The 19,577-nt window shown below is 50.5% G+C and overlaps 1 protein-coding gene across 14 annotated transcripts in view; it reads left to right on the top strand.

Moving 5' to 3' along the window:
* Window positions 1–19,577, top strand: part of NRXN2 (neurexin 2) — a 105,235-nt gene that overhangs the window by 19,134 nt on the left and 66,524 nt on the right. For 7 of the 14 annotated variants that reach the window (XM_012463060.3, XM_064364774.1, XM_064364770.1 and 4 more), the window contains exons 4-6: window positions 1,990–2,061; window positions 6,460–6,761; window positions 15,834–15,878. In XM_012463060.3, the coding sequence (XP_012318483.3) occupies window positions 1,990–2,061; window positions 6,460–6,761; window positions 15,834–15,878 (419 nt within the window). The remainder of the gene's footprint in view (window positions 1–1,989; window positions 2,062–6,459; window positions 6,762–15,833; window positions 15,879–19,577) is intronic. The other 7 variants (XM_064364775.1, XM_064364780.1, XM_064364771.1 and 4 more) reach the window with 5 other exon arrangements.

A 19,577-nucleotide genomic window follows, 5' to 3' on the forward strand; every position in this document is an offset into this window, starting at 1 on the left:
TGTTTTCCTGGTATTGTATCTTGCTTTTTTTTCTTTCTCATGGTGGTATTTGATTTTCTTCCACTCATTCTGATCATTCTTTCTTTTCTTTGGACCTAAGTAACAAGAGAAAAGCATGGGCTGGAGAAAGAGGGTCTTAGGCAGTCTCATCACCCTCACCCTGCTACTGTGGGATGCCCCCATCCATGATGAGAGGGGAAATGGGAGGAGAGGTGCAGGGCCTCTCCCTTTCCACAGTGTGCACTCCCAACCCTCTGCCCACCCGCACGCCTTCACCCTTGTGTTTTTTGAACGTCTCTTAACCCTATTTGACAGATGATGACATTGAGGACCAGAGAGATGAAGTTACTTGTTAGTGTAAATTCCACAGACCGAATTGGTGAATTGAGAGCCCTGGTGTTAAGCAAACCTGGAGATAGAACCCAGGAGTCCTGTCTGAGCTCCTCCAGCTCTGGCCTCCTCCAGTGTTTCGCTGTCACTGATTCTCTCTGAGCTCAAGGTTTTGGCCTTCCAGATCCTTTGGCACTGTTGGACCTGCCCAATTCAGCTCTCTGTTGGGGGATCATCTTATAGAGGAACAGAGTGGGGTCTTTAGCCTGTAGGTAGGACCAAGATTGGTCTGCAGGAGAAACTTGCATAGATATGAAATTTGGGATGGATTTAGGTCTGGGAGGTAGAGGCCTTGGAGTCTTGCAGGGATGTGAAATTATGGCAAGAAGAGCGGGGAAAGAGGAAGTCCCAACTGGGGAGTCAGGAGTAGGAGCCCTGGCTGGTTCACTCACATCCTTCTTGCCTCTCAGTACCTGGTTCTGTGGGTGCTGGCTGTGGCTCCCCTTTGTAATAAGTGAAGGTCCTCCCAAAGGATCTCAGCAAGCCCCCTCTGGAAAGTTTCCACAGCTCAAGTATTATTCTAGTTCATGTTTGGGGATTTGCAATTGGGGTTGGAGTAAGAGCCCATATAGGGACTTTCCCCCTTCATCACTGAGTTTTCTCATCCTGAAGCCATCCTGTGGATCTGTCAGTAGGGCTGGGTGTTTGGAAGCCAGGTGCTGAATGTATAGGTTCCCTGGCAGGGAGAGAGGTGGGCTGAAGAGTTCAAGCCCTCCTGAAACCCAGACATGGTAACATGTGCCTGCCAGGGCCTTTGGACTGGAGGCCTAGGTGCTGCTGATGAGTGGGGTGGTGAGGAGTGAGAAATAACTCCTGAGAAAGGGCTTGCCCACATCCAGGCTGAGCTGCAGGCAGGATCTCCTTTGACGTGCACAGCCCTTTTGTAGGCACAATGGTGGGATGAAGAACAGACAGGAATTACAGGAAGCCCTTGGAAATCTCTGGGAAGCTCCAGGGTCTAACTGGCAAAGGAGTGGACAGGGAGAGCTTCCGAGCACTCACTGTGGTGAATGAAGCTGGTGTAGATAGCCTCAAGGTATAGTGAGAGCCTCAAGGACAGGAAAGAACAGAAGAGCTTGGGTGTAAATCTGGAGAAGTTTCTGGAGGAGGGGCACCTGTGTCAGGCTTTTGAATGAGTTGGGGAGGGTGAGCTCGATCCAGCAGAAAGGGTGTAAGCAAAGGTGCAGAGTGGTGGGGAGAATGTGCCTCATGGAGGAGGCCAGGAGAATGAGCAAGAAGTTGGAAGGGAGTGCTGGGGGCCTTCAATGCTAAGGGCTGGCCTGTTTGCCTGCTGTGGGGAAGAGGGAATCCTGCACTAGCAGTGAGGCCTCTGCTCCTCTGCTCAGTCTCCCCACCCCAGGCAAAGAGTGGAAGTCAGTGATCATGAGTCTGATGGGGTCTGTGGAGCTGATCATCTTTGGTTTGTCAAGCGGCTCCTTCCCTAGAGGTCTTGAAGGCAAGGGGGTCCCCAGAAAACCTCTCCTCCCCTATACCTGCAAGCAGCACCTCTACCCTGGAAAGGGCCCTTCATCCCCTCAAGGCTGGGGAGGGACTGGCTCGGTAGCCCCTGTGCCTGACTCCCCAATTCTGCTTCTCCAGTAGGGTCCTTACTGTTCTCCGAGGGGGGGGCCGGGAGAGGAGGAGCCGGCGATGTGCACCAGCCAACAAAAGGTCAGTGACCCCAGTGGTCCCCAGAGAGTCCAGCCCTCATCCTGCTGCAGGCTAACTGTGCTTCCTGGGGGGAAGCCAAGTCAACACAGGCACATCCCCTTGTCCTCTCTGAGGCCTGGGGGAACTGATGGGTTGCTCCCTGAGTGCCAGTCCAAAGGCCCTATTAGCTGCCCTGGTGTGAAGGGCCACAAACCTCCATTTCTTTTGCAAAACCCAGTTGTTCTGATGACCTCTTTCTAGAACACAGGTATCTTTTTTTGTGGCAGTTGTTCAGACTGATCCCTAGGAATTATCTGTTTCTTTGGTAAGGCAACCAGGCAGTAGGGCAACACTCATGTAACCATCAGATTCTGGAACCCTGCTAGGTGCCCAGTCCAGGGAGATTCTTGTTGGGAGTTGTGGCCAGCAAGGGGCCTTTGAGCCCACTTTACGGCTTTAGCTCCTTTTTCTGTATTGAGGCCTCCTCCCTTAAAATAATCTCTTTCCTATGAAGTTTACAAGCCAGTATAACAAGTCCTCAAGGAAATCCAGTGGGTGCCAAGCACTGTGGCTATGGAGTCCCATTTCCATTCTTTAGTCTAATCTTCTGTTTGCCTGGATTTCCGCCATCCTTGTCCCTTCCCCAATGATGTGGTATGTCTCTTTCATCTGACTCTGAGAAAGCAACCAGGCCATCCACACTGGAAGTCTCCTTGAACACCCCAGGTGAACCTGGACACTTTCGGTGTTTCCACACTTCCATTAGAAGGCTCATCACACTGTATTGTAACTGTCACTTTACCTGTTTGCTTCCCCAACTAGACCAAGCTCCTTGAGGCCAGGGATTGGATATTTCTGTTCCTGCACCCTCAGTGCTTTACACAGCTCTTGGCACATAAGTAGCCATGTGGTCAGCAAATTTATTTTATATGAGCCAATCGGCTCCGTTCCCAAGAGGCTGATTGATGTTTTAACAAATAACTACAATAAAGTGTGGTCCATGCAAAGTATATGAAAAGTGCACACTCTTTTCAGAGGAGTTTATTTGTTCATTGAGGTCAGGCACAGTGGCTCATGCCTGTAATCCCAGCACTTTGAGAAGCCGAGGTGGGAGGATCACTTGAGGCCAGGAGTTCAAGACCAGCCTGGGCAACATGGTGAGACTCCATCTCTACCAAAAAAAAAAAAAATTCCTTGAGAAAGAGAGAAAGACAGGGAAAAGAGGCAGCACACTCGCAGAAAGTTACCAACTGGCAAGAGTCGTTTATTTGTGGGGTGCTTTATGGTTGAGGAAGCTGGACCCCACCTTTCTCTTTCTGAGATGCCCACAGCAGCCTGTGCAGTTCCTGATTATTAGCTCCATTTTCCAGAGGGGGAAGCTGGGACTTAGAGCCCAGCTTTGTGACCAGCCAAGGTCACAGAGCTGGTGGCGGAGCCAGCACTAGCGCCCAGGTCTTCTTTCTCACATCGCATTTCCTCTCCAGGGAGCAGTACAAGATGTTACTAGGCAGTAAGTGCCAAGTGAGCAGAACAGACAGCTGTAGCGCTCCAGAGTAGGGAGGGTGGAGGGGGCGCTGGAGACCTTCCCAGAGGAGGTCTGGGAGCTGGGCCTGGAAAGGAGGCAGCTGCTCAGTCCCTCATGCACGATACTCAGAAATGCAGGACCACAACTAGCCTCTAGCCACATACATCTTCACTGGGGACACTTGTAGGGCTACAGACTACCCAACTGTGGGAGGAAACAAGCATCAGCTATTACCCCCATTCCTGGGTCTGGAGCAATTACGGGCGGTAATTGTGCAAGCACTGCTGGGAGTTGTAGTTCCCAGTCGCTCCAACACGGCGAGATAGGGGAGAGCGCCCCCTGGTGCTCCAGGGCTTGTTCAGCCCAGATCTGGATTGTGCTCTGCTGAGCCCCTCGGTCGCCCCGACAGGCTCACCCCAGTAGAATCCCTCCACCAGTCCCTTGAAGTCCTGCCCAGACCTCCCCGATTCAGGTTTCTCCTCTCCATCTTTGGGTTTTCTTTCCACATTTGCTCATCTCTTTTCTGTCCCTCTCCTCAAAGCCTTTCAGGCTCTCTGGCTGCCTCTCGGGCCTCTTGGCATCTCTGGGCCCACCCAGGTCTCTGGTGGCAAAGGGACTGGAGCCCGTGGAGGCTCAGGCTCCAGAGTAGCTAGCGTTGCCACCCACCCTAAGGAGACCGGAGGCAGAGCTGAGGAGTTGAGGAATGGCCTCGTTTCTCGAGTTGGCCTTGGCAGTCACAGTCCAGCCCCAGACACGCTTGTCTTCTTTTTGCTGGCCTCTTTTGTTCTGTCCTAATCACTTTTTCACATGGTTGCCTTACTCTCTTTCTTTCTGTTTGACTCTCTCTTTAATGATATTTTCTTTGACTGCAGTGAAGGTGAGGGAATGGGAGGAGTGGCTTCTGGGAGGGAAGAGCACATGTGGCAAAACCAAGGTCAAACACATTCCTTTTTCTGGTCCTTGAGCCCCCTGGTTCTCCCAGTGCCTGGGCAGTAGGCTTGGTTGCTATGGAGACACAAGCCCCGGAAAGCCTTGGCTTCTGTTCCCTAGAGGTCCCCATTCCCTTTCCTTGCTGGCCCTCTTCCCATCTCCTGTACCTGTCCCTGCAGGGCTTGCTCCTTTTCTTTATCCAGATAGCTGCACTCATCCCCTCTTGCTCCCTCACAGCCCTGAGCCATCTTCATTTCTTGTCTGTCTCTGCGATGGGTCACCTTTCTCCTGCTCTGCCCTGCCTCCCACCTCCTTGCCACTCTTCCCTGCCTTTCCCTCTTGTCTCTGCTGGGGTCCTCACTTTTGCTTTCTTGTCCTCTCCACTGGTACCCTAAGTAGACAGAGGAAGGGATTCAGACTGTCCCGATGTTGCCCAGGCCCCCACCAGCCTTGCTGCCCTGTGGCCTCAGGAAACCAGGCCTTGCCAGCTGCAGTGAGTGCTATGCCAGGCTCTGGGGCAGCAGCTGGTGCCTTGGCATCCGGAGGTAGTGAGGACAGAGGCTGCGGGCAGCCTGCCCGGAGAGAGAGAAGTAGGCTGTGTGTGGAGGGGAGGGGATCTGCAGAATCTGCACTTGGAGACCCCCCCCACCCCACTGCCTCAACACATAGCACTGCTGCTGAGCCTTGCCCCCAAGGGGAAGGCAAGTGGCTCCTGGTGGCCCTGCATGCCCCCTGGCATTGTGCCTGTTCTTGCCTGGGCCTTGGGAGCATCTACTGGGAATTCTGCATTTAGATAGTTTGGTCTCTTCATAAAGACCCTTGTGGCCAGTCTTGTATGCCCTGCACCTGTCCTGTGAGGTAGGCAGGGCCAGCTGTACGTCACTGCTTAGTGGCCAGAAGTGAGCCACTGGTAGAACCCAGGTCTTCTGGTTTGTTTCTGCTTGCACTCTGGCTTGTGCCATTGTTGGACAGACACCCCAACTTCTTGGTACTACTGAGTCATTGTCTTCTCACTTGTCACCAGCTTACAGAATGCCGACAATCCCTCAGGCTCTCCCGGTAATTTTTGCTTCTGCTTAAAATGTGCCAGTGGAAGGGCCGTGTGCCAGGCGCTTATGGACATACATGAACGCACACAGACATGCGCACGCACAAAGCCCAGGCCTGCCCTTACCCTGTCACTCTCTGGGCACACACAGGTCACATCCAGGCACTCTGTGCTCTCCGCCTTGGGCCTGTCTGCGCTGTCCTTGGGTTGGAGTAGGGAGCTGGGGGTGGAGATGATAGCTGGTGCGGTGGCCACCCATGTGAGCTCTGCTTGGTGGCTTGTTGCTGTCTAGTGCGTATCCCTGTCACCTGCATTGCCTTCCTGCGTGTCTTCCCGATCCTCCCCCATCCCCCCACCTCCCATTCTCCTCATCTGTGCCCTGCTGCACAACAGGCCTATTGGTCCATCCCATATGGTGAGGCTGAAACTGTCTCCAGGCACTGAGATTGGGCGTCACTGGAGGAGGGGCAGGAAGGGAGGTGGGCTGTGAGTAGGAGAACCTTGTGGACCCTGCCATAGGGGAGGAGCTCCCAGGGAGAAGTAAGGCAGAGCCTCTTGTGTCCCTTCCATGTCTGTTTGTTAAGGGGAGTGGCCGATGGCAAGGTTGGTGGGGAGGAGATGGTGAGCACCCTCCACTCTGCCGGGTCCTTTGGCAGAGCAATTGTCAACTGTCACTTAGCCGCCTCCTGGTTTGGAAATGGACACGGGGGACATTGACTTTTGACTGCAGAGACGGCAGGGTCCCGAGAGGATGGTTGACAGGCTGAGGGAGGGAAAGGGGCCTAAAGCTACAGGTTGGGACCTCTGGGCTCCTGGTGCCCAGGACCAGTGCCTGGGTTGCTGGAGGGGAGAGGGAAGCGCTGGTGTACCCCACCCCACTCAGCCTTTTCCTGTTTCCCCACACCACGGCATCCAGGCAAGGAGGAGTTTGTGGCAACCTTCAAAGGCAATGAGTTCTTCTGCTACGACCTGTCACACAACCCTATCCAGAGCAGCACTGACGAGATCACGCTGGCCTTCCGCACCCTACAGCGCAACGGCCTGATGCTGCACACAGGCAAGTCGGCCGACTACGTCAACCTGTCCCTCAAGTCTGGTGCTGTCTGGCTGGTCATCAACCTAGGCTCAGGTGCCTTCGAGGCCCTTGTGGAACCCGTCAATGGCAAGTTCAACGACAACGCCTGGCATGACGTCCGGGTCACCCGAAACCTGCGCCAGGTAGGGGGAGTGAGAGGAAGGCCAGGGATTAGCTATACCTGGGGCAGAATGGGGATTGGGAGAGGGGTTGGCCGGGAGCTTGTGGTGGAGGGATCAGGGCTGGGCAGTGAGGTGGGTTCTGGAGAAGAACAGGGCTTGGGGCTGTGAAGGTCCCAACATAAGGCTGCAGTGGCTGGCAGGCTTCAGGGACCAGGGAGCTAAGCTAGAAGGAGGCTCCAGAGCTGCTCCTGGGCAGGAGCCTGAGGGCAGGGGGGGACTGGGTTCACATTGTTGGGAGCAGGGGGCTAAGAAATCAGGGACTTAGAAGAAGGGCAATTCAGAAGATGGGAGGAGTGAGCCAGTGCCTGAATGGGTGTGCATGGGTGCCAGGGGGTGAAGAGGGGGTCCTGTGGAGTGAGCAGGCTTTGGCCTGGTAGAGCAGATGAAGGTGTACCAACACTAGGGCAGCAAGGCACAAAGGCAAGCCTGAGTTACGTGTGGGGGCAGGATGTGTTTTGCCCTCAACCAAGGCTTTTTTAGGGCAGAGGCAGGGATGGAGCCAGTGAGGTGGCGGCACAGCAGGTGGGTGACAGAGAGCAGGACCAGAGAGGGAGCTTGGCCCTTCGTCTCCTCTGGGCAGGACACGCCCTTCTTTTCTTTCTCTTTCTTTCAAAGGAGCCAGGCCCTCCCAACATCCATGGCTTGCTTTCTGCCTCCCCCTGGCTCCTGGGCAAGCCCATGCAGGTGCTCAGAGACCTTCCTTCATTGGCTCCTGCAGACAAGACAGAACTCTTCTCTGGAGTGTCCCCTCAGCTCCCGTTCCCAGATGCCCCCACTGGACAGGTCCTCTTAGGAACAGTCCTCTTCACCTTTCCCAAGGCCCAGAGTGGCTAGTGTAGGTGAAGCTGTCTCTGGCCAGTCTCTTTCTAGTTATCTTCTCTGAACTTCCTGATTCTAGCAGTGTGGTGGCTAACCTTCCTTGTCTCTCCTCCTGTCATCCTCCTTCTCCTCCTCTTCCTCCCACTGAAAGGCTCTTCGGCAGGTTCAGGATCTTGGCTGAGCCTGCTCTTCTTACCTGTTCTGATTTTACACCATCGATGATGATCTGGTGGGGATACCTCCTCATTAATACCACTCTCCCTTGCCGGGAGAACGCAGTGACTAATCTTGCTGCTCTTCCTCAGGCCTGCTGCTACCTGTTGCAGCCGGGCTCCTACTAACATGCCTATTCTTAGCGGCCCCTGTGTTTCAAAGAGTGACATGTTTGGTGGAGTCACTTCTCAATGCAGTGCTTCTCTTCTTGTCAAATCATCCCTTTACCCAATCAGAGGGCTGTCCCGAGTTGTCATTACTGAGCGCAACTGAGTGTGTCATGTGCATTTGTGACAGTTTCAGGTGTCACATACATTTTATTGGGGGTGGTGTATGGAGGAGTTGCCTTTGGTGCTTCCTACTCACTTTGCTCTCCCTAAGACCAGCGCTGTCACCTGAGACTGACTTCAGCAAGGTGCTCCAAGTTCAGAGTCCCTATCCATGCATCATATGACCAAAAAATATATGGTGGATCCATACTTGTAACAGAGGGGGAAAAAAGACATGGTCCCTGCCCTTCTAGGACTTCAGCTCTTGAAGAGACAGGATGAGTCTGTTAAAAGTGAATAGAAAAAGGCCATGCCAGTGCCAAGTGAGCAGCAGAAACCTTAAACACCCTAGGACTCGAGTGATACCCAAGATGAGGGAGAGGTCTGTGGCTGGAGGAAGTGGGAAAGCCACACAGAGGAGACACCCGGCCTCAGCAGTGCTGAGTGTAGACAGTGACCCTCAGCTCTTCTTCCTGAGGTTCCCGGAGTCGAGAGTCCAAGCTGGTAACTGATGGAAACCAGTTCCCTCCATTGTTCTACCAGAAGGCTGAGAGCAGAGGCAGGTCATGTTGACCCTAAAGCAGGTCCTGAGGCTCACAGAGGTGTCTGCTTAAAGACTTTGATTGAGCACTCTTTTTATAAAGGGCTTCTGGGGGAATTTGTTGACTCCAGTCCACACCCATAAATGTGAGGTGTAGGAGCTGCAGACAAGCAGCCCTCTTTTGGTCATCATGGCAACTAAGGGAAGGTCAGCCTCAGAGCCATGCTTTGGCTCCACTGCCCTCGCGTAAGGCCTAGACTGTGACCAAGTTCATCCTCACCAGGCCCTTCATGGGCTTGTTTTTCATGGCCTCAAAGAGTAATTTATCGGATCCTGTGTCCCTAGAGCACTGTTTCCTAATCACTCAATCGTGTTGTGGTCCCAAGGAGACATTTGGCAACATCTGGAGATGTTTTGGGTTGTTATAACTTGGGGATACCACTGTCATCACGTGGGTAGAGGCCAGGATGATGCTAAACACCCTACAGTTCATAGGATAGCCCTCATAATAAATAATTATCTGACCCCAAATGTCAGTAGTGCCAATATAGGGAAGCCCTACTCAACCATGTTTTCTTTCTTTCTTTTTTTTTTTTTTTTGAGATGGAGTCTCACTTTGTTGTCCAGGCTGGAGTACAATGGCACCATCTTGGCTCACTCCAATCTCTGTCTCCTGGGTTCAAGTGATTTTTCTGCCTCAGCCACCCGAGTAGCTGGGATTAGGCACCTGCTACCACGCCTGGCTAATTTTTGTATTTTTAGTAGAGATGGGGTTTCACCATGTTGGCCAGGCTGGTCTTGGACTCCTGACCTCAAACGATTCTCCCACTTTGGCCTCCTTAAGTGTTGAGATTACAGGCATGAACCATCAAGTCCGGCCTCAACCAAGTTTCTGTGGTGTCTGGATGATATCCTGGAATTGGGACAACACTTATGTGATAAGAAGGTGTGATGATGGGTGGAGTGGTTTGAATCAATATTCTGTCTCCCTCAGGTTTTGAGCCAGGAGCAAGGACAGGGAGAAATGACATCTGTCTTCAGCCTTACAGGATAGAGTGCCAGGATCTGAGAACAATGTGGCTTCCAGGTTATTTTTCTCATTTGATTAGAATGGCCAGGGAGATGGCCTTCTGGGGAGGACCTGCTTGAGAACCAGCACTGAGGAGTCTCCATTCCCTTTGCTTCTGCAGCCATGAGAGTGGGTCAAAGGCCAGCTCCAAAGACCAGAAGGAGGCAGAATTTCCCCTTCTTTTTCCCTGGACTTGGTAATTATCCCTGGAATCATCTAGAGGCTCTCAGAACATAGCAGTTAGGACCAGGGGCAACTGATGAGACAGTATTTTGCTCTCTCTTCTCTCGCCTTTTCAAATCCAGCCCTCGAGGTCACTGTGACCGGAGGTGTCTCTTGGAGGATCTTGGCAGGAATGATTACCTCTGAGGATTCCCTGAGGTCTATTTTAAGTCCTGGGCCCACTCTCCTCCCATACCCAGTATGCTTCTCAACTGCCTCCCACCACCATGCAAGCAGTGTGCAAACCCATTTCCTCATTAGCCAGCACCAAATTTGGAAGACAAGCTGGCTATCAAAATATCACATGGTGCTTCCTCCTGCCCAGCTTGGATAACTCCTCTCCTTGGTGCAGAGGCTTTCAGGAGCTCCTCCAGGTCCCAAAAATGGAGTCCCCAAGGATGCAGTCCTCTAGGATGGAGTCCTTCAAAGATGTAGTCCACAAGGATGGAGTCCCTCAAAGATGTGGTCCTCAAGGATGGAGTCCCTCAAAGATGTGGTCCCCAAGGATGGAGTCCCCAAGGATTCAGTCCCCAAGGATGGAGTCTGTCAACGATGGAGTCCCCTAAAGATGCATTCACCTAAGGATGCAGTCCCGAAGGATAGAGTCTGCCAAGGATGGAGTCCCCTGAGAATGGAGTCCCCAAGGATGGAGTCCCCAATAATGGAGTCCCCCAAGGACAGAGTCCCCTAAAGATGCAGTCCCCAAGGATGGACTCTGCCAAGGATAGAATACTCAAAGATGGAATCCCCAATAATGGAGTTCCCAAGGTTGAAGTCCGCCAAGGATGCAGCCCTCAAGAATGGAGTCCACAGGCATCTAGTCATCAAGGATGGAGTCCACCAAGGATACCACCCTCAAGGATGGTCTCCAAGAGTGTAGCCCCCACAAGGATGGAGTCCCCAACCATGCAGTCCCCAAGGATGGGGTCACTAAGAGTGGAGGCCCCTAGGATTCTAGGGATGCATTCCCTAGGAATGCATTCCCCTAAGGATGGAGTTCCCAAGGGTGGAGTCCATCAGGCAATTAGGTTCCTTTCCTCTACTTCCTGCCCAGGCCTCTCTCCCTCTCTGGCATGGCATACACACTGTCTCAGGGCCCAGCTGTGCTGTTCTCCATACCCATCCATGCCAACTTTCCTAGCTTTTTCCTTTGTTTTCACAGTTCTCCTACGGACACCACTCATTTGCCCTCCTTTCTGCCTGGTGAAATCCTAGATCTGGGGTTTGAGTCAGAAAGACCACATTCAAATCCCAGCTCTGCCAATAGTTTGAGTGCCTTTAGGCAAGTTATACAACTTCTGTGAGCTTCAGCTCCTCATCAGCAAAGTGAGAATGAGCCTTTTGATGACTAACTGGGGTATTGCCTTAAAACACTCAACACAGTGCCTGGCACGAATTAGTTGTGTTTTTTTCCATCCTTCAGGCCCAGCTTAAATGCCACCATCTTCATAAAGCCTTCCTTGATCCATTCCTCCAGCCAACCTCCCTTCTTGGCTATGTTCTTTGAGCCCTTGGAAACATGTGTATTTGAGCCTTGTCATCATATTCTGCCTGTGTTGTCAATATTTGTATTCATTCCTTATCTGTACTTCTAGGTGGTAAGCAAATTGGTGGCTTAATACCAGCAAATATTGAGTGTTTGTAGTTGTTTTTCTAGTAGTTTTTTTCTGATCTATTTCATCTCTTTCTTGAAGGCAATTGGTAAGGTTTTGGACATGAGGACCCATGTCCAAAAGTAGCAGATCTAACTACTTCATATGAGCACTGAACTACTTCTTGTCCTCTTGGGAAAAAACTCTCCAATCCACTTTTTAACTTTTTTTATTTTTTTGAGACAGAGTCTCACTTTGTCTCTCAGCCTGGAGTGCAGTGGCATGATCTTGGCTCACTGCAACCTCTGCCTCCAAGGTTTCAGTGATTCTCCTGCCTCAGCCTCCTGAGTAGCTGGGATTACAGGCTCCTGCCACCATGCCCAGCTAATTTTTGTATTTTGAATAGAGACAGGGTTTCATCATGTTGGCTAGGCTGGTCTCGAACTATTGACCTCAAGTGATCCGCTCACCTCAGCCTCCCAAAGTGCTGGGATTACAGGCCTGAGCCACCGCACCTGACCCTAATTCACTTTACAAGACCAGAAGAACACCTCTCCTGGTCCCTCCTCTAAATTTCCTCAGGACTCTATCTTTCTGTCACAGCACTTCTCAGATTGCACTGTAACGTCTTTCCCCACTAGCCCCTGGCCTCAAGGATCTCATTGCTCTTTACTATCTCACCTAATTTTTATGACGACTGTGAGGTGGATATATTATTTCCATTTTACTGATGAGAAAAACAAGACGCAGAAGGTTAAAGAACTTACTCAAGGTTATCCAGTTAGGAAGTGGTGGAATTGGAAGTCTGACTTCAAAGCCACTCTGTTCCTCTGCTTCCAAGTGAGGGCCTTGTTGTTGTCATTGGTGCAAAATGCAAAGGAGGCTGGAGTTTGTCTTGTGCCTCTGTCATTCTTGGAAGTTCTCAAATGTTGAAGCCATTTCAATGTTTTGCTTGTATCTCTGAAAAATGGGTCCCTCTTACATGCAAGTGGAGTGGGTTCCTCTTCTCTTTGTCCTGAGCTTCTCATGCTTAAGCTCCACAGATTGTCTTCACTCCTGATTTTTGTGATTTGTGTAAATATTCCCTCTCTTGGCTTTCTTGAGGGGGCTGGAGCTACACTCAGATTTCAAGGTAGAGATGGGGTATAGTTTTGTCCCAAGCCTCTCCTTTTTGCCTCATGAAATCCTAGAGCTGGTGTTTGAGTCAGAAAGACTTGGTAAAAATGACCACTTGATATGATGCCTGACTTCTCCCCTCTGTGACTTTGATGCCCTTCTCATTCATCATGTGTTGTCATTCTTGTGCTCCCAGGCTGCAGGAGCTCTCTAGCTGTTTCTATGAGTGGGATAAAGCCTTCATTGTTCATCTGTTAGTCTGAAGCCTCAGCTCTCCAGATCCTGGCCATTGGGAAGACATGGGCTACTTTGTACCCCTTCCCTGTGATGTGTCCCAGGCCACCAGGAATGGGTTCCAGTGGAAGCTCCATTCTAGTATTTCACAACAATTGCCCTTATAAGCATGGTCTTCATTGGACTGGGTCTGGATCCTTGATCCCCAGGTCTAGAGGGGCCCCTTCTCATCTACTCCAACCCCACTATTTTTCAGAGGAAGCCTGGATCTCTCAACAAATTAGTGGAAGACCCAAGGCTTTGAACTCACATCTGTTTTTTTCTCACTCCTGATTCTTAATTTGCTGTTCTACTTGTTAAAAATGGAATCTTCTGGCCGGGCACGGTGGCTCATGCCTGTAATCCCAGCACTTTGGGAGGCCGAGGCAGGTGGATCACGAGGTCAAGAGATCAAGACCATCCTGGTCAACACGGTGAAACCCCGTCTCTACTAAAAACACAAAAAATTAGCTGGGCATGGTGGCGCGTGCCTGTAATCCTAGCTACTCAGGAGGTTGAGGCAGGAGAACTGCCTGAACCCAGGAGGCAGAGGTTGCGGTGAGCCAAGATTGCGCCATTGTCCAGCCTGGGTAACAAGAACGAAACTCCGTCTCAAAAAAAAAGAAAAAAAAAAAGGAATCTTCTTCATAAAGTTGAAAACTTTTAAATCTTATTTTATTCTCCACAGCTAGTTCTAACTCAAAGAGTAGTAACTGGATTTTTACCTCCAACGCCTTTTTCTTCCTGCCTTGTTCAACTAGTGCAGTGATACCCGACAGCACTTACCTTTTTGGGCCTGATTGTTTAGCTGCCCTGAAGCTAATTGTTCCTAGTTCTGACTAGTTGGCCTCTTCATTTCATGACAGTCCTACCAGCCTCCAGTACTAATCCTCTTATCACACGCTATCCCCTGGCTCCCATCACTGCACCTGCAATTAGACTCTTCTCTTGCTATGTAAACTGCTTCTGCATCACTAATAATTAATATTGGTTATTCAGCACTTCTTCTGGCTGCTAAATATTGAATTCTGTTATTTTTAATTATATGAGGCCCTTATTCATTATCTTACTGAATTAGTCCTGTGCCCACTGGTTATAACAACTCTCTAACTAATGGATCTGTCCCTAGAATACCTCTCCTCACAATCACACTCTCGGGGGTGCAGTTTAGTATTTAACAGGCATCAAGCAATAATGTCCCTCCATCTCTAATACTCTTAAGTAAAGCTTCCTCAGTGCCTCTGACATCTCCTCCCCAAAGACAGGGGTAATTTAGAAGGTGGTTGTTGCTGCTGTCTTTGGCAGTGAGAAGAGAAAATGAACTTAGAACTACATGAGAGTGGGGACACTAGAGATTGGGGTGGAAAGAGTGGGCTTATAGCCTAGGGAAAAGTTGGGGATTTTAGAGGTAGGTGGGCATCCATGTTCCTTTTTTTGAGTGTAGGGGGAGTGAATTTCTGACGCTGGCTATGGGGAGCAGAGACTCAGGGGTTTCTGGGTGTACATGAGAGAAAGCTGTGCTGCTGGGATGGCCTTACCAATTCTAGAGATTTGTAGGGGTGGTGGTGGTGAGCACTTGATTTTGAGAGGGACGGCAGCCCAGAGAATAAGAGAATGGGGTTGGAGTGATTGAAGAGCCTGGAGAACTTTTGGGGAAAGTTCTAAATGTCAAGGTGGACAGATGGGAGGAGTCAGCTATGGGTGGGAGATGGGGAGGAGAGGGAGGCAGATTTGGAATAATTCAATATAATGTGTGAGCCCTCTGCTAGCTGGTAGAGGGCAAGGTTTCCTTTCCCCTGTTCTGGTGGCGACTCACTCTCTCTTCCTTTCTCAAGGATGAGAAGCAAAAAAAAAAAAAAAAGAGAGAGAAAGAGGAGCTGCCCCTTTCCTCAGTGACTCCCTGGATCATTTGCATATTCTCCATCCCCAGGAAAAGCAGGCATCCGTGACCCCTCCTATGCTCCTTGGGAACCTCTTCCTTTTGCCTCCAAATGGAATTGCCTCTCATTCTTGCCAGTCCTTTGATTCTCCAGGGGTGATGCCCACTCTTTTCCCAGCCTGGTAGCCAGCTGGCCCATCACCAACTGGTTAATCTATTAACCCGGCATGGCCACTGGTCAGCCAGTTGGCCAGCACTGACTCACTCTTCAGCCAGTTCTCTGGAAAGCCATCTGGTTGATCAGTTAGCCAACAAACCCGTAAGTCCATGGCTCCAACCAATAGCCCATTCCTTCTCACAGCCCTTGTTCCCTCCCTTCCTTCCCCTCAACTCTCTAACATTTCAGCTGATAGGACTTACTAATACTGCATAATTGGGTCTGCTTCTTAATCCCCTGCCTTCCCTCTCTCACCGTCTGTTGGAAAACCCCGTTGCCGACTCTGTGTGTGTTACTAACACGCTTATAACCCAGGGGACCAAGTGATGGGCAGGGACAGGTGGGGCAAGGTATGAGTGAAAAACCGAACTAACCTTTCTGTCTCATCTGCGGAATGTCGGCCATCTTTAAGTCTTTGCTTTCTTGGTCCAGTTGTTTTGTTGTTTTCTTCTCTACTAACCAAGATCTCTAACTGTTCCCCTTCTCTGCAGACGGCTCTTCTGGGAGGGGATGGCCGGGGAGGAGGAATCCAGAGGAGGGGTGGGGGAGGTATGGGAAGAAGAAGGGACTTAATTTTTGTGTGTGTTTTATTTCTCTCCCCATTATAATTTAATTTTCTTTAAACAAATACTTTCGCTGAACCTAAGGTGGGAGGGTTGGAACAAACAACCAAATATATATGGATATATATTTTTCCTCCTTCCTTGAGTTTCACAGTTGGTCATTTTATTTTTCTTTTCTTTTCGTTCTGTTCTTTTGTTGTTGTGTTTGTTGTTTTTTTTTGACACCCCCCTCCTCCCCCTCCCCCCCATCTCCGGTGAAGCACGCAGGGATTGGACACGCTATGGTAAACAAACTGCATTATCTGGTAGATATCACTCTAATTGTCTTACCGTTTGGTTTGCCGTGGGTTTTTTTAACTGTTCGATTCTCCCTCTTTTGTTTCCTCTCCCTGTTTGGTTTTTGGTTGTTTTGCTCTTCCAATTGTTTTTTGCGTCCTGGACAATCTTTAGATTTTGCTTCTCTTTTAGTTTCCCTCTTTCCCTTTTCTTTCTTTTTTGATCCAAACTGAAATCCAAAAGACAAATGGAAATCGAGGAATTTGGCTTGTCCCTGATGTAATCCCTAACTCCCGAATTCAGATTCCTGGCCAGAGAGACCTGGGGGCAGGCCCCATGTTCATCGGCTCTGGTTAGACCAGCCCCGATGCTAGGCTGCTTATTTCTATTGCTTTATTTTGTTCTTTTCCCTCCCCTCCCTTGTTTTTTCCTTTGATTTAGTTTCTTGGTCTCCTGAAAATCCATGGAAAACACCATCCCATGACATGCTATGCTCTGCTCACTGTTGCTCCCTGGACAGGGCCCCTCAAGTTGGGGGAGGGGGCTAGGGGTGAGACCTCCAGTGGCAGCCAGCCAGGTGGGTTCCCAGGGGTTGGGGGGCATGGCCCTGGGAGATGCAGCGCTGCCTGGGATCAGTCCAGACCTCGTGCAAATCACCAGTTCATAGCAGTTTGGGGGCTGCCCAGTGCTGGCTGCTCCGGGAAAGGTGCCATCCCCTCCCGCACGTCTCAGCCTTGAGGGTTCCTGGTTCCATGTCCCCCACATTTTGCATGGCATGAATGGTCTTTTCCCCCCACCAGGGATAGCGTCCAGCTCCCCACAACTGCTCCACTGCTCTGACTAACACTGTGTTTCACACTGTCTTCCTTCCCCTCACCCCCTGTCCTCTCTTCCCTCTGTCTGCCCTGCATGGCCTCTGACAGGGGCTGGTTTCCTTCCCTGTTGAGGGGAGTGAGAGGAAGAGGCCTGGAGGGGTGAGAAGGGGCAGCATTGCTTGTCCTTGTCACCGATCTCCTCTGTTTGGGTTGGGCTCAGTCCCGGTGAGTGTTGGTGTGGGTGTCTGTGTAAATGCAGCTGGTGTGTGTTGGTGTGTGGGTGTGACTGTGTGTAAATGTTGGCGTGACATTTTGGGGTGTTAGTGGGAAGCTGTACTGTGTGTGTGCGAAGCCCTGCTGGTGACTCTCCATGTGTGAGCTGATGTGAGCTGGGGGCTGCCTGACTGTGTGGGTTTTGAGCCTGGCAAAGACTCTGTGTGGAGGTGGACTGTGGGGACTGGCCCTTCAGTCTCAGTGCCATGGCAGGTAGGAACAGGGAAGGAGCTGGGGCTGGCTCTTTGCTCCTTGCGTCGCCTCAGAGTGTGTGCCTGCAGGCCCTGCTTTGTGCTATCCCCTGGGATTCCCTTGTGCCTGCCCAGTCCTGGCTCTGCAGCAGCAGCCGGTTAGTCATCGCCTATTAATAATGCAGAGTGATTGAGCACCAAGCTGGGAACCCTGCAGATGGACGTGTCTGCTCTCTTGGGGCTGGTGCTGCTTGGGGCAGCTGCCTGGCCTGTCCAGCCTCCTAGGTTTACAAGGCTGGCTGATGAGGAGGGAAGCGTAACATTTGGGGCTCCCAATTTGAGTGGCTCCCCCACTTCTCTAGGAGGCTCTGCCTCTCAGGCCACATCTGGTTTTTCCTGACACTTCTGTAGGTCCATGTTTTCTTGCACCCACGTAGACTACATAGACTAGTGCCCATGTCCAAAGCCATTCCAGCCCTCCCCAATTTAAGACCGTCACTCCCAGTGGTCCTGGTGTTCCAAAGGGTCATACAGTGCCAGGCTTCTTGTTTCTTCAGCTTCTGCTTCTAGGAGTTAGCAGCTACCTGTCCAGCTCAGGCCAGGCCATTGAGTACCTGTCAGGGGCTGGCCACTTTCTTTACAGCACTTCTCTGAATAGCCAACCTATGACTTTGGAGACAGAAGGGAGGCAAGATCAAGCCATGTGGCACACTTCAAGCCTCTGGGGAGTACCATCCTAGAATTAGGACCCAGCAGACTTTCCATCTAGCCTCAAATTGGTTAAAAATTGACAATGTGGGCTGAGGCTATTAAAGCTCAGTTTCCTTATCTACCAAATGGGCTAATTGGGGTAATATACTTGCATTGCCTATTACATGCATTCAGAGTGAAGATCAAGTAGAGAAATAGAAGTGAAAACATTTGTACTCTGTAAAGGAAATTGTAATATTATTAAGCTTTATAAAATGTTAACTGATCATCTCAGTGTTTCCAGGGCAAGGATGTTTTATAAAGAAATAATTCTCTTCCATAGCAAACTCTGGAGAATACAGCATCTCTGGCTCACTGGAGATCCTATTACCATCTCTTAAGAATCCGTCCCTGGACCACGATGGCTCACACCTGTAATCCCAGCACTTTGGGAGGCTGAGGCAGGTGGATCACAAGGTCAGGACTTCAAGGCCAGCCTGGCCAAGATGCTGAAACCCTGTCTCTATTAAAAATACAAAAATTAGCTGGGCATCGTGGTGGGTGCCTGTAATCCCAGCTACTCTGGAGGCTGAGGCAGGGAATTGCTTGAACCCGGGAGGCAGAGGTTGCAGTGAGCTGAGATCACTCCACTGCACTCCAGCCTGGGCAACAGAGCAAGACTCTGTCTCAAACAAACAAACAAACAAACAACAACAACAAAAAGAATCTGTTCCAAAATAATTGTATGAAAGCTCAGAATGCTTCAGGAATTGGGCTGGAGAAGAGGAGGAAAGATGAATGACTTAAGTTGGTTAAGAAGCAAACAACCAGCCGGGCACAGTTGTCTGTAATCCCAGCACTTTGGGAGGCTGTGTTGGGCAGTTTACAAGGTCAAGAGATTGAGACCATCCTGGCCAACATGGTGAAACTCCGCCTCTACTAAAAATACAAAAAATTAGCTGGGCATGGTGGTGCATGTCTGTAATCCCAGCTACTTGGGACTGAGGCAGGAGACTCACTTGAACCTGGGAGGCAGAGGTTGCAGTGAGCTGAGATCATGTCACTGCACTCCAGCCTGGCAACAGAGTGAGACTCCATCTCAAAAAAAAAAAAAAAAAAAAGAAGCAAATCACCAGCTAGGCACCTGTAGTCTTAGCTACTCAAAGCTGAGGTAGAATTGCTTGAGCCCAGGAGTTGAAGACTAGCCTGAGTGACATAGCAAGACACCCCTCTTTTTTTTTGGAGATAGAGTCTTACTCTGTTGCCTAGGCTGGAGTGAAGTGGAGTGATCTCAGCTCATTGCAATCTCCGCTTCCCGAGTTCAAGCGATTCTCCTGCCTCAGCCTCCTCAATAGTTTGGGACTACAGGTGCACGCCACCACACCCGGCTAATTTTTTGTATTTGTATTTTTAGTAGAGACAGGGTTTCACTATGTTGCCCAGGCTGGTCTTGAACTCCTGAGCTCAGGCAGTCTGCCCACCTCGGCTTCCCAAAGTGTTAGGACTACAGGCATGAGCCATTGTGCCCTGGTAAGACCCTGTCTCTAAAACACACACACATACAAAAAAAAAAAAAAAAAAGAAAAGAAAAGAAAAAAAGGAAACAAGCAATACTGTCTCACTTCAGCCCTGGAAAGGAAAGTATCTGCTAAGTTCTGAGTCTCTAAAGTCTGCACTTTCCTGTATGAGCAATACTGACCGATGACCAGCTCTGGTTGCCTTTTGGTGGCCTCATAGACCTTCATAAACCTGTACTAGG

Source organism: Aotus nancymaae, unplaced genomic scaffold (genome assembly GCF_030222135.1).
Source record: "Aotus nancymaae isolate 86718 unplaced genomic scaffold, 86718_ANA_hifiasm-v0.15.2.pri h1tg000059l, whole genome shotgun sequence".
Lineage (NCBI taxonomy): Eukaryota > Metazoa > Chordata > Mammalia > Primates > Aotidae > Aotus > Aotus nancymaae.